The sequence below is a fragment of the Brienomyrus brachyistius genome, chromosome 10 (genome assembly GCF_023856365.1).
Source record: "Brienomyrus brachyistius isolate T26 chromosome 10, BBRACH_0.4, whole genome shotgun sequence".
NCBI lineage: Eukaryota > Metazoa > Chordata > Actinopteri > Osteoglossiformes > Mormyridae > Brienomyrus > Brienomyrus brachyistius.
In genome coordinates this window covers 10,011,862-10,028,830 of record NC_064542.1, presented here as the reverse complement: position 1 = coordinate 10,028,830, position 16,969 = coordinate 10,011,862, and the positions used below count along the sequence as shown (strand labels likewise).

General features: G+C 43.0%; 1 protein-coding gene across 2 annotated transcripts in view; it reads right to left on the bottom strand.

Moving 5' to 3' along the window:
* neurl1b (neuralized E3 ubiquitin protein ligase 1B) overlaps positions 1–16,969 on the bottom strand; it is a 75,473-nt gene that overhangs the window by 39,723 nt on the left and 18,781 nt on the right. The window contains exon 1 of one of the 2 annotated variants that reach the window (XM_049028472.1): positions 15,828–15,955. The exons of the other annotated variant lie outside the window; for it this stretch is intronic. Within the exon in view, the coding sequence (XP_048884429.1) occupies positions 15,828–15,882 (55 nt within the window). The 5' untranslated portion in view covers positions 15,883–15,955. Of the gene's footprint in view, positions 1–15,827; positions 15,956–16,969 lie in introns of those variants that run through there. 2 annotated transcript variants of the gene reach the window in all.

Sequence of the window (16,969 nt, the reverse complement as noted above, 5' to 3'; positions counted from 1 at the left end):
CAGTAGGAATGTCTAGAACTGAAAACAGCAACATCTATAAGCAGACAGCCTGCAGGGCTTAAAACCAGGCACCTGTCAGCCAAAGTGGCAAGAGCTCTTTCTGTATGACTCTTACTGTATAATGTTTTTTTTTTTCTATTTGTTATCACAATGGCTCTGGCGTGAGTCTTAATGGCAGGAGTGATAATGTGAGAACTAACACAGAATGACAAAAAAAAAATACAATAACTAATGGAAGCATGACACTATAAGAAACATGGTCTATTCCAATGAGAAAATTGCTTTCTAGGACAATTCATCATCTCCATGACACATAAACAGGTGAATGGACAAGATGCAAAATCCTGCTTGGTAAGCTTCTTACTGCAAGGCACAGTCGCTCAAGTAACTTAGGCTGTGAGCATGTTTGCAGGTTGTTTGACAGAGAAATGTTTTTAAAGTAAGTCAGCTCTGCACTAATTCTTCCCCTGACTCCTAAATGTATCTCTGCAAAAGCAGTGGCACAGTCTGTACACCATGTTCATCAGGGGAGAGTCAGAAATTACATCTGCATAACGGATCGATTATTGGCTGTCCATTAAAAGTGGCTGATGTTGAAAGAAACAGAGGCAGAAGTTCAAACAAGTCATCTGCACCAGCAGGCCATGGGTTAAAAGTATACAGGTGTCCAAGCAAAAGCAAACTGACACTGATGCAAGATTTTTAAGCAGTTTATAGAAGTGCCAACTGCCTTTTTATGAGATGAGTTGAATTCCAGATCCCAGAGTAGGCAGACAGAAGCCTCTTCACAACTGCCACACCGGACATATAGACCTTGTGTACTATGACACCAGAGACAATATCTCCAGGAATTCCTGGCACAGAGGTCGATAAAACCAACCGAGCAGTGGATGTTCGATAGGAACTCTAAGGTCAGAAGCTGCAGCACACTGGCCTTCCACTCAGTCACATCTGCGACATTCTTAAAGATGAGGTTCTCGTTTCAAAGGCCGTGATCATCCACTACAAACACGAGATTAATAACGCTGTTATTTATGATAAAACTAATAGGCAGCAATCAAGACCGGATCCCAAAAAAGAGTCAATGACTAGAATTGGCGCGATTACCGCTAATGAGGCCCAGTAATCTCCAGAGTGCATGACAGATGAAGCGGCCATTTACAGCAAGGTTCTCCTCGGCGTTTTCAGACAGAAATTTTCCGAGCTCGATATTCCTTCCTAGGATGGCGTTTAATTAGCCAGTTCGGCAGGGCAAATGCGGGTCCCATGCCACCCACACGCCGCATATGCTGCACGGGTGCATGCAGCAGGTTGCCGCCGTGGTTTTCTTTCCGTTTTTTCTCTTCTTTTTCTTCTCTCTTTCTGTTGAGAAGAAACAGAGCGAACTAGAATATGAAATTACAGCGTGACGTTTCCGAGGGCATCTTGCGCATTCATTAGCGTGGTTTATGTCTGCAGAGGGAGAGTGCCCAGACTTCATCAAGCACATAAACACTGTCCACTTGAATAATGCTTGCAGTTAGGTTAATGCAAGTTGACTGCTTTTCTTTCTGCATTGTGATTAACCACTTGGTTTTCCCATATCACTCATTTTTATTCATCATAGTAATTATGCTATTAAAATGCATAACTGCATTATTAGATTCATCTTGATATTAAATAGCCAACAATATGTTAATAACATACTAGATTCAGCATACTAGATCAGTGTTTCCCAACCTTTTTTGAATTGTGTACCCCCTGAGAGATTTTCTCATACCACAAGTACCCCCTTTGTCAAATGTGTTGATGATTCAATAAAAGTAGAACGTACAACTGATTATCAAATTTAAAACATTTTATTAAATCTCCATAACTTGAACATTTAATTCATTAAGCAACACATCCCAGATAGATTTTCTTTCTATACCAGGGCACAGCTAATGGAATGGCTGATAATATTTACCCATCATCAGGGAAATTAAATATAATTTTTTTTCCACGTACCCCCTGTAATGTGCTCACGTACCACTAGGGGTACGCGTACCCCCGGTTGGGAATCACTGTACTAGATTATAAGAACAACCATTGTCTTTGACCTCAAATAATTAACCAAAGGGAGTGTAGCTTATAAAGACATCTGATATTTTCTCTTTTATCCTCATTTTGCATTATGGTGACATTAACACCAGAGCATCCTGCCTACCTAGAGCCCCTGCTAGAACAAGTATGTCATTTCCTGTCTATTAACTGGACGAGGGTTAAGAAACCTATGCTGACCACACAGGTCAGCTTCCAGGGTGTGTTTATCAGCCTCACAGATAATTTATCAAGAAGGAAGTTGAACTGGGACAAAGGGCAATTTTTGGTTGCTGGGGGAAGCACTTTGACGTCGTTGAAGCCCCCCCCAAATAGGGTGTAAAATCGCCCTGTGCTTTGGTTTATAGATACGTCGGCTCGCGAGTCACTCTCTACGCCGAAGGGGCAGTATCTCGAAGTGCAAAATCACATGAGAGACGGAGAGCAGCAGCCCGCGAGAGGCAGATCTGGAAGCGTGCGCACGAAAAAACCGCTTGGCGTACAGCGGAGAAATTGTTGCCATGCGTCAGAGCGAGCGCTGCCTGGACGGCGAAGTGTTAGATTTGCAGCGTTTTCATTCCCTTTAAGTTTCGACGGCCCAGTAGAAATGTTAAGCAGATGGCCTTTATTTTCCATGGTGTTTTTTTGTGGTCGTCTTAGCGGCAGGAAGACGCTGCCCAAATCCACTTGCAGGTCTCATGAATCCATGAGTCACGGCCCCTCTCTGAGAACACAGCACGCCGTGTCATCATCACCCGCCCCGTGGTGGCCTCGCTGGGTTGGGCGATAATCTCTACACTTTCTCCACACTCAGTTGCTTTAGATTGACCTGCCACCCCAACTAACTGAGTATCCCCAGCCAAGTCTAACCATTTATTAATTTATATCGGCATTTATTCATCCCAGTTACACTATAAAACAATGAAAAACCAAAATGAAAAGCTTCAGTGGATATGCATAGCTTTAGAAAATACTGTATATTGCTTTATTGTAAACAATGCAGTAATGCTGCATAAATTGGTAAACAGCAAAACTGAGAAGCCTATGTACATTAATACAAATTAAAATGAACTGAACCTATATTACAGACTACAGATACTCTACAGGCAGCTCAGACGGTCCTCTGGGTTCCAAGAAATAATTATGACTATCCATGCATCTTCTGGACTCGTTCTGGACAGGAGCATTTACCAGGCGGCATGAAGCACAAGGAGGTGGGGGACACCCAAGATGGGACGTCATTCTGTTACTGACATACTACCGGCCATTCAGACACAGCGCTTACCTTAACTGCATGCCTTTGCGCTGTGGGAGGAAGCAGCCATGGCATGGAGAGAACAAACGTATTCTGCCCGCAGAGCAGAAGCGGGAACCAATCCCACAACCATGGCAACCACCGTGATGTAGTAGTGTTACCCAGCTACCCTAATTTTGTTCACTTTTGAGGACTTAAAATTATATTTTAGTATAAATTTAGATTCAAGAGAAGTCCGTTGTTCTACCTCTATACCAAATCTACGTGTAGAATATTAGCGCTTAGAACAGCTAAAGTTTACAGCATGCGTTGCAGGAATCGCATAGGGCCAGACATAAATCTGGGCAAGTTCTGAGCTAGAGGGTCCTGTCACCATAACTGGCTGAGGACCACTAAAGCCATTATTTTAATTTCCCCCACACTGGTACGCTGAACATTAGTAATGAAATAAAGTTGTTGATGTCAGTGTTTTGGGCCAATGCAATTGCTCATCAAAGCCAAGCGACCAACATTTGCTTTTAATTGGAGTCATTTGAAGGGAAATTCCTGCCATGTGTACTGCATCTCACAGGCTGTTTTCATCACAGAAAGCTCCAGAGCTTGGGACACTATGGTTAAGGTAGTTATTCACAAAAAACCAAGTGCAAGTAAACAACAACAGCAACCAGGAAAACATCACATACCTATTACATATTACATAAACAGCCGTCTATAATAATCATCATCTCTAGGACAAATTATATAACATGCCAAAGCATGAAAGGAAAATTAACCTTTGAATTCCTCTTTCACATCAATAATGCCTGTCTCACACAGATATCTCACTTTAATGAATCACTTAACCCTTGGGGGGCCTCCCCTCAATACATGTTGTTTGTAAAATAAACACAAAATTCTTCATTATTGAACATGTGTATCGAAGCAATTAATATATCACCCACACAAACCGGCAATTTCCTTTGCTTTGTTTCTGTGTTTAGTAAATAAGGGTTCAACTCACTAACCGCACACCTTTGTGGACAAAGAGGGCAAAAGGTGAAACATGGAGAAACATCTCGGCTGAAAAGAAGCCAGTTCAATTTTTATACCTTCCCCAATACGGTGGCCCCAAGCCCTTAGCAAAAATGTTACCAAAAGGGCTTCATAAATTAGAGATAAAGATTAAAGTCACACAGTAAAACTGAATATCCAGAAGACCGCAGAGGAACAAAAAAAAAGAAAAGAAATGTTAATTCTGTGAAAATTATAGGGAAAATAAAACCTGTAGGGGTACAAAACTCCCCAGGCCAGATCCTACAAATGTGTCATGAACAGCAAAGCAAGTTTCTACATGGAAGCTTAGAAATATTTTTTGGCTCAAATTTCCCCATTTCTGACATATAACACAGACATGTTTCTTACAAGGCTTTGGCTTATAAGAGGAAAGTCAATACTGAGCAATGAGGCAAGATAGCGTGTTCTATCATTCTGCTGTCATGCAATGACACGCTGCTGGCGTCGGTGTTCTGCATCGCTGGATTCATGTAAGAATACATTTAACGCTAAGCATAGTCAACAGTGACAGGCAAGAATGGGACAAACGCGGGTGAACATTCACACGGACATGGGTAGCATGGCAGCATCTGGGCCTTCTTTGCTCTTATAAAACATGTATCTGTTTACTGATTAAATAAAAACCCAGAGGTGGATAGTTCAGGTCCAGAAAGTAAAAATCCAGACCAAGATGTTGTTTCAAACGACCAGTTGCGCATATAGAGTCACAATCACAGAGTGACTCAACTGGTCAGTTGAAACAAAATCTTGGTCTGGATTTTTACTTTGTGGACTTGAACGATCCACCCCTGTACAAACCACCCGGATTCTCCACAGATGCACAGATCCACAGTACATGGTGACTGACAGCCTCAGTCTAGCTAAGGTGAAAGGACGGTTTAGGTGTAACTTTACATGCTACAAACTGTTAAGTTTGTTAACTGACTGTTAAGATGCACTGTTGTAGTGTGACGTGCATTTTTTTTTAACTAGCCAGTAGGCTAGGGTTCAGATTTTTGCACTCGCTCTTCTAAATTACTCACCTTCATTTCCAGCCCTGCTTCTAGGGCAGTGTTTCCCAACCTAGTCCTTAGGGAACCGCGGACTGTCCACGTTTTTGCTCCCTCCCAGCTCCCAGCCAATCAGGAACACCGAATATCTGGTAGGGGTGCTGGGTCCTGAGAGGAAGCAAAAACGTGGAGTGTCCGGTGTATCCCGAGGACTGGGTTGGGAAACACTGTTCTAGGGGAATCTAAATAACAATGTTACTGATTCACCTACAATTGTTAATGTTAACATGTTAATGAATATAACCTAAACAGTCCTTACTGTCTAGCCCTACGTATGATAAAATGGTCCCAAAGAGGCTGACATCCTCCAAGACGGATCGAATCAATCAACTTTCATTAAAGGATGAACTAACGTCATTTAATCTAACAAAACAATTGTCCTACTTCAATGTAACAACACAGCAATGAGTGCAACAAAATAACTAATGAAGTTTGCTGGTAGCTTTCTTCGACACTCTTCTACAAAACAGATGAGTCCGCATTGGATCTGTTTTACGCATCAACCGAGGGCAGGTAAAAAAAAAAGCACCTTCTCCATCCTTTATATTTGATCATAAATCGATAAATCTATAATAAACTAGACAAGATGCTGTTGAGAAGCACAACAATGTCTTCCCTGGACAGCATTGTCACCCCTCCCCCATCTAATCCCTGCTCCTCCCACACCCCCCAATTTCTAGAATTTCTGGACTAATTAACTGGAAATGTGAAAACCAATAAATGTGGTTTTACCTGAATGCTCCTAGTTCTGACATGTAAGTGTGAAACTACACTAACTATATATACATATATACATACACACACACAGACACACACACATACACACACGCACACACACACACACACTGCCCGGCCACAGAAAAAGTCACATTTGAATTTTTCGTTGGACCGCCTTTGGCTTTTATTATGCCACACATTTGTCACTGCATTGTTTCCACAGGCTTATGCAACATCTCACCCTTTATTTTCATCTAGATTTGCATTCATTTCTCACCGAGATCCTGCATTGACAAGTGAGTTGAACCACCCTATAAAGCCTCCTTCGGCACATCCCAAAGACCTAAGTGACAAAGTCATGTGTGAAAATGATTCCTCATACTCCCTGAACCACTCTTTGACAATTCGAACCCAATGAATTTTGGCATGCTTCTCCTGGAATATGGCCATGTCGATGGAGAAGAAAAAAAATCCATTGCTGATGGATGGAGGTGTAACCTGGCCATTCAGGAGATTCAGGTAGTCAGCTGACTTCACTTTATTGCTGCATAACGTTGCTGGGCTGTAATAATGATCCAGTCATTGGCTCTTAAGTATCTGTTGATATAAATTCAAATTTTTCCCTTGTTTTTGGCCGGACAGGGCATGTGTGTGTATGTTTAAACTATGGTTATTATGTAATGCATTATGCGTCCACCCATCAATTTTCTATGCCCTCTTGTCCTATGCAGGGTATTATTGCATTATGTATGATGCAGCTAAATGACAGGGCTAGCCTTGATTATCTTGAAATACGGGAACCATAGAAAGTAAATTAGGCTTAATAATTTAAGTCAAAGGGATGACAGAGATAGGCTATTCTACTAAAGGGCACATACTTCATAACTGTCTAACCCTAACCACGCATCACTGGGCGAGTCCATGGATGCCTTCTTTTGAGATGTTGCATTGCAGTTTTGCTGCTCTGATATTTAACTTCTACTTTGCAGTACTGAAAAACAACTGCATTTTCATTCACTTTTGATGTGAAGTGCTCTCACACGATGAAGGGCTCTTTGTCTGTGCCCTCATTCACTATGCTGAGTCTTCCGTCTGCCACATTTACAAGTAATCAAGAAGTCAAATTTTAAATCTAGATATATAATGCTTGCATTAAGGTTTGGAGATACGTAGTCTTATTAAAAGCCCAACTTAGTCTGAGTTGTCTCAATGTAATCAGGTCCACCGAACCTGTGCCTGTTCCCTTATGCACCACTACTGAGTAGAATTAGTGCTAAGTCACATAATTCAGTTCCCCCACAATAAACTTCGCCAAGTTCCCCATGACTAATTTCACCAATCCACTACCAAACTGCTGCTGAACAAATCTGTTGAGTTTGAAAAGCATTCACATTCAAAAGATGGCTTCCAGACCCCCCCTTTTTGTCCTCTGCTGTCACCTGGTGCCACTGCTTCAACCTTCGGGTCATTTGTTTCATGTGTAGATTTTCATCCATATAATGTTTTTCTGATGTGGTAAGAAGATCCATCAAAGATCACACAGAGCAGAAGTTCCCAAACTGGGGGGCACGTCCTAATTATTTGAATTTGAAGTGCCGCTTGAACACAATGAAGTGTCAAAATTGCCCTTTTCTTTGCTATTATTGTACAGTGTTGCTTCAATTTTACGATGAGCTGTGTCAAAATTTAGCGAGTTCCAGTTCATCACCCATACAATGCTTGAAGTTTGAAAATGATCTGTCAAATACTTTTTGAGTTATCGTTTTAACGAGAAAGTGATTGCAGCAGACCAGTCTACTGGAGAATACAGTTAACTAAATACTTAACACAAATGATAGTTTGAACGTTGCATTGTTTCAATTTGCTATTTGTAAAACTGGATATTTCTGCACTCAATATACTATACTACTAGCATTCCATCCAGAGTGTACACCAGCCTGGTGCCTTAAGCCACCTAGGAGAGGCTCCAGGCCTTTATGACCTTCTGTGATTGAAAGGTGGATGGATCTATTGTATTGAATGGTCAAGAAAACATCCTTAAACAAGCCAGATATTTACAGATGGGCAGTTTACAGTTTCCTCCTAAATGCTGTAACACATAGTCCACCGTCTGTCAAAATTGGGAGATAGTAAATGGTGATGCTCACCATGCTGAAATAAGGGTCTAATCATCCACCAACATCGCTTACTTGAAATGCAGACAAATGAGTATGTTTATTTCAATTCTTATGCTATAGACCAGAGTGGACCCTTTTAAAAACAGAATTTATCCGCACTTTCCATCATCCTGCACTCTCCAGAATGAGATGCTGCTCAGGCATGGCCTAACGCCAGCAAGCTAAACATCCTACTGAACATTGTATATATGTTTGAAAGCGGAACATATTCCTGCCACATTCTGGCACGTCGAGCAGTCCGGACCAATGCGCCTGGCTGCATGCTTCTGAAATTGGGTTCTGACTGAGGGTGGTGTAGGGGGGCGGAGCCAGCCGGACATGTGATATACACAAAGGACGGGGACGTGGCTGTCCTTGGTGGCAAGAGGAGCCATTCCAAACAGCTCGAAGCAGCTATGGACGGCACCGCGTAATGGAGTATGTCTTGACAACTTTCTGAAGTCTTTTCCAGTCATGGCAGCCAAGTAGGAGATTATATAACCCCAGTGAAGCCAGCCATTCCCTGCTCTGGATGTATATTACACCAAGGCCGAATCACTCACAACACATGTATAATACTAGTAAAACGAACCATATTGTTCTTGGTCATCTTTCTTTCCTTATCTTCTCTCTGAGCTTGGAATCTCTGACTACTCCAGCATCCAAGAAACTGTCCCATAACGCGTCATTAAAGCATGTTTTATAGACTCACTTAACAGATCTTACTGAAGAGAAACATTCAAACATATTTGTATTTCATTTGAGTCGGATAATGGCGCGAGCACCTTAAAATAGCCCGATTGTGCTTTTTCCAGATGTGGGACCCCGGCTTCGCTTCCCACAGCTGTTCTATTGTACTCGCGTTCTTTGGCATCACGAGCGGAAGCCAAGAGAAACAGGGCAGCGCAACTGAAAAAGCTGAAGGAAATGCATACTGCCATTGAAAAAAAAAAAATGTTTTTCTTGAATCTTTCTTCCTTAGATGAGACCATTTGGCTTAAAATACTTGTGAATTCCCCTTTTCCACTGTCCGCGGCTCAAGCATCCAGCAACATCTGCTCAGGTCATAATGCCCAGAGCGGGCTTGTAAAATCATTTTCTCAACCTGATATTACAAGGCACTGACCAAGGGCCAGGAAAATCGTGCGTATTTAATGAATCAGGACGTAATGATCTTATTCACTGATGTTTAAACACTGCATTGCAGTGGAGGGGATGGCTGTACTTAGGGCGTTTCCTCAGTTCAGGATGTCAATGTCGAGCTGGATCAGAACAGGTTGTTTTCGTTTACCTTGCTCTAGTTCTTCAGAAACAAGTAATGTAGGGCAGCCCATTATACTAGCTGGACTATGGTTCCACAATTCCCGGGTTACTGCAATAGGCTGGGTATAAGAACACTGGGATCTCTGCACATCATGTAACTATTTGAAAAGTGTCCTCTCAGCCAGCCACTACACCTCAAATAGTGATATCGCCGATTCCAGCTTCAATTCAGGAGGAAACATTTATTTGTCTGACAGAATGATTAACAAACCTTTTCTTTTCAAAAGAAATACTTCTGCCATTTATAAGTCAGAAATCTTACTATATCATAGTATTGACTTAATTGATTGTTTTGGTCAGCCGAAAAAACCGGCTTCCATAGCCAATAGTCCAGTTGAGGCTCGAACCCATTACCTCACAGCAGGTCACAGGCCTCCCGTTTCTGCATTGCGGGAAGTGGCAATTTGATTTCCCCACACAAACAGAGGGAGAACATGCAAGCTGCACAAATTAACAGAGAAATCAAGTATGAGGCAAATTAAGCGAAAAGTCTTTAATTGAAGTTGTAACACACTTAATAACTTTAAATGGAGTAATCAACATGGCACAAACAGCAAGTAAGCAAAATATACTTACATTTAAATTGAAGTGAAATATGTTTCAAATTTTAGGAGCCCATTTTAAATGGTTCACAATTATTCCCCACTTTCCATAATGACACCAAACATTTTTGCATGCTTTAGTGACTGCGGCTCATTAATGTCCAAACTACCTGCAATGAAATTTCATTGTTTTCTGACGTCAGGCAATCTTGCAAAATATACAAAGTTGGTATTCAGAATAAGGCAATGTTTCTTCTCTGTTCCTTTGGCAGTGTGGCCATATTGCAAATACTTGTGGGAAATATTAAACAGGAATCTGTCTTGAAGAAAAGCCAGTTGCAACCTCTCCACATCATTAAAATTTATGACACAATTTGGGAAATTGCTCCCCAGGCATTTTCTGGAAAGCGCAGAACCTGCGTTTGGACCTCCGGATACTTTATTTTAAATTGATTTTTTTTTCTGGAATAAACGGAACCTAAAATCGGGTTTGGGACAAATCAAGCAGCCTGTTTTCCGAAGAACCGCTGAGTTACAAGGCTCTGTGATTCTATTTTAACAAACCATCACGTTGATTTATTTAGTTTTCCGATCACCCCTTCTGAGCTGGCCTTGAAGAATCATTCTCCACTATTTCAAAATCTGCTTGGCGTTGATTGCACTGGCCACATGACAACATATATTTGATAAACATTGAGTCCTGCCAACCATCCTCTGTAAGGGAGAGCAGGCCTCCAGCCTATCGCATATCCCGGATGTCCTGATTTTTCTGAGTTCGATGTGTCCCTAGGTCAACAAGGGAGGGGCTTGCATTTCACTTCATTAACCAATCACAGTCTTCCTCGTATGACATCACCACATTGGTCCAATTTTTTTCTCATTTTCAAACTCGAGGCTTCCGGCCATCAGCCTGGGGGCTGTGTGTGGCTCAGCAGGCTAAGCCTGTGATCGCAAGGTTGCTGGTTCAAGCCTTGTTGTTATTATTATTATTACCGTTATCAACATAAAATAAAGACACATTGCCTTTGCAGGTTAGATAATTCCGATGATTTGTCTTTGTTTATCTACGACGTCATGTCCCTTTACAAAGAACATTCACAATAAAACAGGTACTTCGCAAATGTGTGCACCTTTCCACTTAACAGAAAATGCTGGTTTTAATTAATACGGTGATGTCACAGGATGAAGACTGTGATTGGTTAAAGAGGTGAAACGCAAGCCCCTCCCTTGCTCGCTCAGGGACACGTAGAAAAATCGGCAAAAATCATAACGAGTTGCGGATCCTCGTGATCAACAACAGAGTGCTGCTGATGCCAAGGGGTCATCCAGGCACACAAGGCCACAGCGCTCATTTCTGCCATGGGACTTGGGTTAATGAGCCCAGGCGACAGTTGTAGGCTGTTCAAGCTGAAGATCTCGCTGCTATCAGGGGTGGAGAGGCGTGTAAGTGCACTGGTCTCCCTGAAAAATAAGCCACGCCTTTCGCCTCTTTTCGGACCCACTGACAAGGCTATGGGGGGGGGGGGGGGGGGGGGGGGAGACTGAGCTGGGACGCGTGTCAAGTTATTAACATGAGTTGGAGGGAGAGAGGACCATTAAACAGCTCCCGTGATTGCACCTCCTACTTAGACAGCCAAACACCTGCAATCATGTGAGCAAAGATGCTGTGATTGCCGCTTATTCCACGCATTCGGCTGTGAATCAGTCGACGCTGACGCGCAATCAGACGGCGATGCACGCTGTGTCAGCGCGGAGCCCGAGAGAGGGACCCCGCGGAAGCTTGCTGCTGGACACCGAGGGCGCTGCACACGCCCCCCCCCCCCCCCCCCCAGTGCTGACAGGAAACGAACCGCCAGGCCGACGGCTCCGGCCTGCAGCCTTTTGTTTAAAAACACATTTCCTCCCTGTAAATACTTCGCCTCTCCTATATCGCGTTGCAACGTAGCTCCTTTAAAAGATTCAAAACAAACAAAAATCACCTGTTATCGATATAAATCTAAATAGCTGTTTTTCAGGAATATCTGGACAGGTATTTGGTTCGACAACCTCTTCACAACTGTCACTGTGATTCACATTTCGACGGAGGCCAGTCCTATTTCTATCCCAAACACGGGAGCGCTGCAAAATTAGAACACAAGAGGCAAAGACCTCGTACTACAAGTATTAACACGCTAAGAACACAGTGGGGAGGGGTGGAGGGGCCAGATGGGTGCTTAAAGCCAGGAATACTGCATGCTTTGTACATGCAGGAAATTTAAATTTGGAGGGAAAAATAATCCTGCTCATTCAAGACTTCCTGTTACAAATGTGCGTTTGACAATGAGAAAGGCAACAAAAATATAACAGTGTTTTTTTTCTGAGTTTATTGCTGCTCCATTTTATTAATATTAGATGAATATCAGCATCGGAATGGATGAAAGTGAAGCGAAGCGGAAATGCCGTGCCGTGGGGGGGGGGGGGCTAGCTCCGACGTGGTGACCCACTGGACAGTCTCCCTTTCCTACAATAGCACTGACCTGCCAAACAGCCCTCTGATATTATTGTGCCCCCAGAAACAGGAAGGCATTACATATTAGTCTATATGAACAGGCTCTCTGCCACCTAGGCTCACAATAGAAAAGACTTTAACACCCGGGGCCAGAAATGATCTCCACAAGGTCCAGAACAATGTGTGGAACTTGGATTCAACAAAAGATTGACTAAGAGAGGCTGGCCAGCAAAAAAAAAATGCAGTTTGATTCCTGGTCATTTATTTACATGTCGTCGTCTGAAGAAGAAAGGTTCCGTTATTCCGACAGTAATACGGGAGAAATTACTGGAAGCTTCTGTCTTTGGGTCATCAGAGGTTTGCTACCGATGAAACAAGACCAGCGACTAAGATGGTGTGGAAGTATGAGCCGCGGAACGTTCCGTGTGTGAGAGCAAGGCGAGGCGAGCTTGGATATGAACAAAGCAACAGACGCTTAGGGTACACACACTGGACAGCTCTAGTAAGAGTCCTAATCTCAGCACTTTGCACAGTGACAAGAACAGAAAATTCAACCCAAAGGGCTTAATTGTAACTGCCTAGCTGTGAATGCCAACAGCCCAACGGTAATATACTTAACATAATTTAACATAATACATTAATATAAAAAGCAATAAAAGCCTGATTGCACATTCTGCCGGCTGCGCTTCATTACTTTCGGCTTGTTCCTTTAACGGTTAACTAAGCTTTGCTTGTTAACTAAGAAGTTTGGCAATGTAAATCTAAGGCCCGGGGGGAGAAAGCCTGTTATTTAACTTTGGCACAAATTCACTCAGAAACACGTCATCATAAACAGATGGAATGAGAGATCAGTGTGTGACATGGCATCCCCCCAACCCCCCCCAACCCCCCCCAGGCCCCACCCCCCACTTGGTTCATCCCGCCACTCGTGTAGCCGCTTAACCCCAGATCAGTGAGTGACCATGTCCGTGTTTAGGTTCCCTCACTGCCTCTCTCCCTAAATGTCGGAGGCGGTATCGCTTGGCGCTGACCCCCCTACCGGACTGTCCGGGGGCAGTGCTCGGGTCGTGGGAAACAGCCTCTCCAGTCTCACGTCACCCCAGTCCACCCTGTTCACACTTGTCCCCTTTGCACTGTGACCTCCCTAGACCCCTCTGACATGCACTTCCTCATTCCGCCTCGTCCAATCACGTTTGGCTGCCAGCTGTGGACACCACATCTGATTGGACAGTGAATGGCCATGTGATACCCTTGAAGCCTACAGAACGAACAGTGCACAATGCTCCTTAATTTATGTATGGAAATACCACATATGCTGCTCAAATTACATACAAATTATTACTTAAATGCAAACCTATTTTAAGTGATCAGACAGTTCATTTTTTATGTTATTTGAGTGCGACAAAAACTTCTGGGAATTTAGACAATAGTATTTAAAGATACTTGTAAGTTCCTTTGCAATTGTCTTTGCAATCAGCCCATTTATTAACTGACCTCTCAAAGCTGTCCCCCTTTTGGCATTGCAACACCCCTTTAAATTGTAGATTCTTTTAAAACAACTCCACAACAAGGTATCTAGGTCAATACACACTAATACAGAATTACGGATTTATCTTAACGTAGAACCCAGAGCAATAAATGAGAACTAATGATGCTTTTCCATTTAAAATCACCTGCATACAGCGGTGATCCTCTTGCATGTCTGACGTGGCGGAAATAAGTTGTCATTATTTTGAAACCAGTGGTCACTGGGCGCTAAGGCATGTATCACTACTGTACTGTAAGTCTGTCAGTGCGGGGCTATTTTTGGCCATGGAGTATAGGAACTGGACGCTTCCCAGCAGCTTGGCCAGAGAAACTGGGCATTCCAGTAACGGACAGTGTCCAGTGACCTAAACCGCAGACCAAGTTTTACACACATCAAAGTGGAAGACTACCATTGTGGTGCTTAAATCCTCCATGGATTCACTGTTAGTTTATGGAGGGGGGGGGGTTCCATTTTTTTCTCCCCGGAAAAACACCCCTATAAAACGCTGCAGCATACTCAATATATTAGCATTTAAATATAACTCAGTGTTGTTAAGTATACTGACCTTCACCTACAATGTCAATAATCTGACGAAATGCTTTGCATTGGAATATTTAAAATCTTTTACCCCGTCGGTTCATGGCTGGCATGTTCACAGCAGCTGTTGTGGGAGGACAAATGACTGTAAGACAGCAACTTGTACGGCCACTGAAATGACAGGCATTGAGAATCCACAGGGTGAACCACTTACGGAAAGAGCAAACCATGAGCTCTCAAAAAACATACAATGTATAAGATCTCCAAAATACTTTATTACAGTGTTTCCTGACCCAGTCAGAAGGAGCAAAAACGTGGACCGTCTGTGGTCCCCGAGGACTGGATTGGGAAACACGCCTCTTATAACAGAACATACCGAGGAGATGATTTCCACCAGTGGCAGAGATGTTGTCTTATTGTCCTAAATAAAATATGACTGGGATGTTGGCATACAAACATACACGATGTCCCTACGGGGGTGGGTGCTGGGTTGACCGGCACCTGAGCCCCCGCCACTGAATGTAATAAGATGAGATGCCATGGCAGGATTTCGGGGCTTGTAAAACACTTCTCACCCTGAAGGTCATCTCTACGCCCTTTCCCCTGAGAACACACCCGACCTTAAATGTAATCTCTTCATTTCACGGTCACTCTGGCATGTCCTCACATGAATGTGAACAATGTCCTTACTATGCCCTCCTAATGTCTCAACACAGCTTCCTGTGTTTACAACAGAGTGTCTAAAGTTTGCCGTCTCCCCCCCCGGAAAGTCTGCATGTAAAACAAAAGCATCTGAACAATCAGTCATCGTTTTCCATATTTGGTGCAGCCGCATAACATGCGCATTGTCCGGGCTCATCTTTGCAAAACTATATTCTGAATCATTATTTGTATTTAATTACGTTGCACCATTTCTCTGTATATGCAGCTCTTTTTAAAATTAAAAAATTTAAGAGGCTGCGCTGAATGAAGCAAGATAAAGGATTTAGTCACTGCAGCAATCAAAAACATCAAGAAATATGAAATAGTAAAAACACAAGGTCTCAGCATTTCCTCCTGAAAGCAACAGGCCAGGCACTGGCTGGCACCTTCATGGTGGTAAAGTAAGCAGCTATCATTACCTTCTCTCTCAGGGCTGCATTTACAGTCCATCCTTATTCCAGCTTTAGCTGCCATTTTGTCCTCTGGAGCTTACAGAACTATGCAGGTGTTTCTTGTGCCAAACTCCCCTCTCCCTCTCCTTAGTTCCGTCAGGAGTGAAAGCACAAAGGCTAGTTTTAAATGAGCAATATGGGGACTGGGGACTCATATCTTTTCCCTTACAGGTAACCAAAGCAGCACTTGGAATCTGAAGCTCCTGTTCCCAAGGGAGTCACCTGGAAGCCGCGGTTTCCATGGAAGAGCAGCTGCTTGGCATGTTTCTTCCTGCTCAGCTCAGATTTCCTTCGGTGTTCCGCTGACCACCGTCATTCACCCACTGAAGCACATCCTTACAAATTGCAATTGTGTGTCTTTTTATATGTTTTTATTGCATTGTATAGCTCAGACAAAGATAACTGCTGACAAGCAGTCTTTGTCGATGCAGGTAGTACTCTTGGTAAAAATCACATTGAAATTTAGCGAGGCGTTTCTGTGTAAATATGCAGAAAACAGCTTTTAAGCAGTAGTCCAAATAGGTAAATATCGCTCATTCCTTTGACGGCATTTTTCACCTCACTATATACTGTGTTTCGAGATCCCAAAAGTAAGGAGTACAGGCTTTGAGTTAAAAACAAAGCAAACACGTAAAAAAGTGGAGACAATTTGTAGCACTCAGAAGCCACGGGTCTCCCACAGGGCAATTGCAGCATCTTAAATACATCCGATGGCTGAGACTGATGTACTAAATTTGTCGAACTGTCCACTTTCACAGGCTGACAGGTGGTAGTGTGACATGGTCCTATTTCCAAACCATGCCATAATAATCGGAGCCATTCTGGGCCGTCTACTCCGGCCCCAAAGGGGTTCTGTCATATATGGGGAAAACATGCTCATTGTGTGCAGAAGATGATCGTACTTTAAGGGGCACCACTGCAACGTTTTATAGGATACGGGGACATTATTAAAAAGATAAAAATATGTGGTGTAATTTTTCAAAACAAGTTTAGAGGTCAACTGGGAAGTGATCTTGGATGAGCTTCCACTGGAATTAGATCAAGATAAAATCAATTTCGAACAAATTATTTCGTCATCTCGATTGTTCAGCTCCCCTCCGGCTTTCATC